Source organism: Mustela putorius, unplaced genomic scaffold, assembly GCF_011764305.1.
Source record: "Mustela putorius furo isolate JIRA1106 unplaced genomic scaffold, ASM1176430v1.1 tig00000253_pilon_pilon_pilon, whole genome shotgun sequence".
NCBI lineage: Eukaryota > Metazoa > Chordata > Mammalia > Carnivora > Mustelidae > Mustela > Mustela putorius.
The window spans coordinates 5,087,145-5,090,440 of NW_025421329.1; the positions used below are offsets into that span (position 1 = coordinate 5,087,145).

At 46.6% G+C, this 3,296-nt stretch overlaps 1 protein-coding gene across 1 annotated transcript; it reads left to right on the forward strand.

Annotated features, from left to right (window-relative positions):
• The first annotated feature begins 733 nt into the window (after nt 1-733).
• On the forward strand, nt 734-2,042 carry SMIM26 (small integral membrane protein 26). Its single transcript, XM_045078449.1, has 2 exons — nt 734-916; nt 1,714-2,042. The coding sequence occupies exons 1-2, from the start codon at nt 799-801 to the stop codon at nt 1,878-1,880; spliced, it is 285 nt and encodes a 94-aa protein (XP_044934384.1). The 5' UTR covers nt 734-798; the 3' UTR covers nt 1,881-2,042.
• Nucleotides 2,043-3,296: the final 1,254 nt, after the last annotated feature.

Here is a 3,296-nt window from a genome sequence, read left to right on the forward strand (position 1 = left end):
GGGCTATTGATAAGGTAACTTCTTTGTTGTAAATCTCAAGGACTTCTGTAAACCAAGGGAGACTCCTGTCTTGCAGGACTGTGATCTCTGCAAGCTAACTATTTGTTTTTCTTTTAGGGCAGTCAGGGGTGCCTGAGGAATGTCACACGTACTACCGAGGGGAGCAGGTGGAGAGGGGATGCAATTTTGCTTTGTCCTCAGCCAGCCTCCTGGTCCCTCATCAAAAGGAGATGTGTTTTTGAGATGTGAGTAGAGTTAGAGCGTAATCCTGAGGAGGCAGTAAAGCATAGGACCCAGACCAGTGGAAAGATCAACTTTGACCAGAGGGGACCCAAGGCTCATCCGGACTGGGTTCTAGAAAGAAAAGTGGGGAAAGCTTCGGGGTTAGACAGGCATTCTCGCATATCTGAGAGCTGCTGGAGGAGGATACTTAATCTTTACAAATACCATCTGAATCCTGTGTAAGGCAGGTGTTACAATTTTCCACGCTACAAGCTTGTTCAGAGAAATTGTCATTTGCTGTCACGTGGTAGGCGAGGCTGTTCCTCAGCAGCTCAGCCCAGAAGCCCCCTGAACCCTACACCTTAGGGTCCAAGTGGCAGGGGGGTGGGGGGTGGGGGTGGGGGGGTGGGGGGGCACTTTCGGGACTACAAGCCCCAGGATGCATCCGGGCCATTGCAGGAAGTGGCCTCCCAGAATCGGCTCTCCATTGGAGGCAGCGGCGGTTGTGACGCGCCGGTAGGAAGGCCCGCCTCCGCCCTGGGCCTCCCGGAGTGGAAACCCTCCCCGAGCTGCATAATGCGCCCGGATCAGGCCACATCTTGGTACCGGCGGATGTCCGTGCTGTATGGGTTGGGCGCTTGGACCACTGTGGGCTCCTTGTTTTATTTAAGCCGGAAAAAGCACAAGCCACCAGGTACGACCTTCTGGCAGCCTTCGGTGGGGCGTCCTGATAGGGTCACAGAAGAGGCTTCGCTGTGCCGCAAGGCACCGGGTTTATTCTGCAAAACCATTGTCGCGAGCAATTCGCTGTAGGGGAATGTGCCCGGAACTATCGTTTCAGCCCTATCTGCTGCTTGTTTATTTGATGCATCTGGGTAAGATTCCAGAGGGAATGTCAAAAACACGGGACGGTGATTTATTTAAAGAGGTGATGCCTCGGTGAGCCCGGTCACTGTTGGCGAGCAGTTTCAGCGCTTCCACCTGCCGAGGAGTATTAAAGTCTTCCAGGTTACCGGGCGGAAGAGGAAATCCCCGAGCCTCCAGAGAGGTGCTGGAGATTTGTAGATGCCTGCAGCGGATTCTAGTTGCCCGGGGCTGAACGGGCGGAGTTGATGGGCGGGAAATATCCTAAAACTGCGGTTGCACCGATCCGAATGTACTAAAAGCCATTCGGAAAAGGAAACAGGAAAGCTGTTCTCTAAAAACCGTGCTGAAGATGACATTTGGCGTTGAAGATTATCAGCGGCCTGAAAGTACACGTGTCCAGTATTGAGCATTTAAACACGTTTCAGTGTCTATAGTTGTCATGTCATGTTTATTTTTTTTTCACAGGGAGAAAATAGTGTCAGGAATCTGACGGGGGTAGGGGTGATTCCTACCTTAATTTATTTTATTTCCTTCCAAGACTTAACTAATAATTTAACAACTGCTGTCTTAAAAGGTAATAATTCAGGTGTTCCTTTTTTTTTTTTTTTTTTTCTTTTTCCAAAGGTGATGAAGTGGAGCAAAAGGATGTCCCAAGAAATGAATTGCTTGAACCCCCGAAAGGGTTTTACTTGGAAACAATTGTCACATACAAGGAAGATTTTGTTCCAGTCACTGACAGGATTGTCAACTTTTTCAAATCGTGGACTGGTGGCCCTGGACGAGAATCGTGATTAACTGTGGAATGCTGAAAACTGGGACTTTGGTTCAGCATATGCATTTCATGGAGGCCTTCCAATTTATGTTTATGAAAAGTGTATCCATTTAATTTAATTTTGCTGTAAAATATAAACACTCGTGGTATGCAATAAATAACGTCCTTGAGGAAAAGTCAACTTGGGTATTTCAGAGGTGTCCCTCATTGCTTAAATGAGTAAAAAGGTTGAAGTGAAATTTCATATTGAGCTTCCGTAAGCTGTTTTCTGAGACTATTTCACGTAACTTTCTACTTCTTTCATGTTGCCGGCAAGTAGGGCTTTAGCACTGCTTTGAAGGTTACAATCACCCAATCTCCCACCTTCAGCCTGGGATTTATAGCAGCTCTTTAAGTACTATTGGGTACTTGCAAAGTATATTATAAACTAGATTTTGTAACTCCTGAATTAAAGAGACTTGACCTTCTTACTAGGACCAGTACAGGTACCTCTCATTCCTTCAGCAGATGTGGATTAAACCCCAACTGTGGCTACCAGTATTCTAGACATGGGGGATACAAAGTCAGGACAATGTGGGTTGTGCCCTTGAGTGCTGCACTGGTCTTTACTGTCTATTAACATTGCAAGTAAGAACCCCACACAAGTGAGCTTAAATCAGAAAGGAGGTGTTTATAAAAAATGTGTATGGACAGCTCAGAACTAAAGCCGAGTATGTTGAGGTCTTAGGAGAGCCTGGTACCCCACTCAGGAAGGCAGCCAGCCTCTCACTGAGCCTGCTTGGGCTCTTGTCTGCCTTGTTGCCTCTCTCGCTGCACACCAGCTTCTCTTCTCCCAAACCCCCATTCTGCAGTATTAGAGCTAGTCTGAGCAGCCTCTTCCCAAGCTGGTGTTTGGCATCCACTCTTGTGAGACTCAGTCACTTTTTATTAGTGCCCTGCCCTGTGGATTACTGAGTATGCCTGAAAGGCATTGGTGAGGCATCAGGGTGGCTCAGTTGGTTAAGCAGGATAATTTAGGTACCGGAGAAAGAAATGTTAGAATAGGATTTCTGGTTAATGTTCTATAGGGGGGTAAATACCTACACTTTGGGGTTTTGTTTATTTGTTTACCAGACAGGAATCACTTTTATCCTTATTGGCCAAAAATCCACAAGTTGATGTGTAACTTCACGAAACCTAGGCTTTTTTTTTTTTTTTTTAAGATTTTTTATTTTTACTTATTTGACAGCGAGAAATCACAAATAGGCAGAGAGGCAGACAGAGAGGAGAAAGCAGGCTCCCTGCTGAGCAGAGAGCCTGATGCGGGACTCGATCCCAGGACCCTGACGTGACGTGAGCCAAAGGCAGAGGCCTAACCCACTGAGCCACCCAGGTGCCCCTAGGCTTTTTTTTTTTTTTTTAAGATTTTTATTTGTTTATTTGACAGAGATCACAA

Coding starts and splice junctions, on each gene's coding strand:
- SMIM26 (XM_045078449.1), top strand. CDS start 799: ATGCGCCCGGATCAGGCCACATCTTGGTACCGGCGGATGTCCGTGCTG. Junction 917..1,713: donor GAAAAAGCACAAGCCACCAG/GTACGACCTTCT, acceptor CTTTTTCCAAAG/GTGATGAAGTGGAGCAAAAG.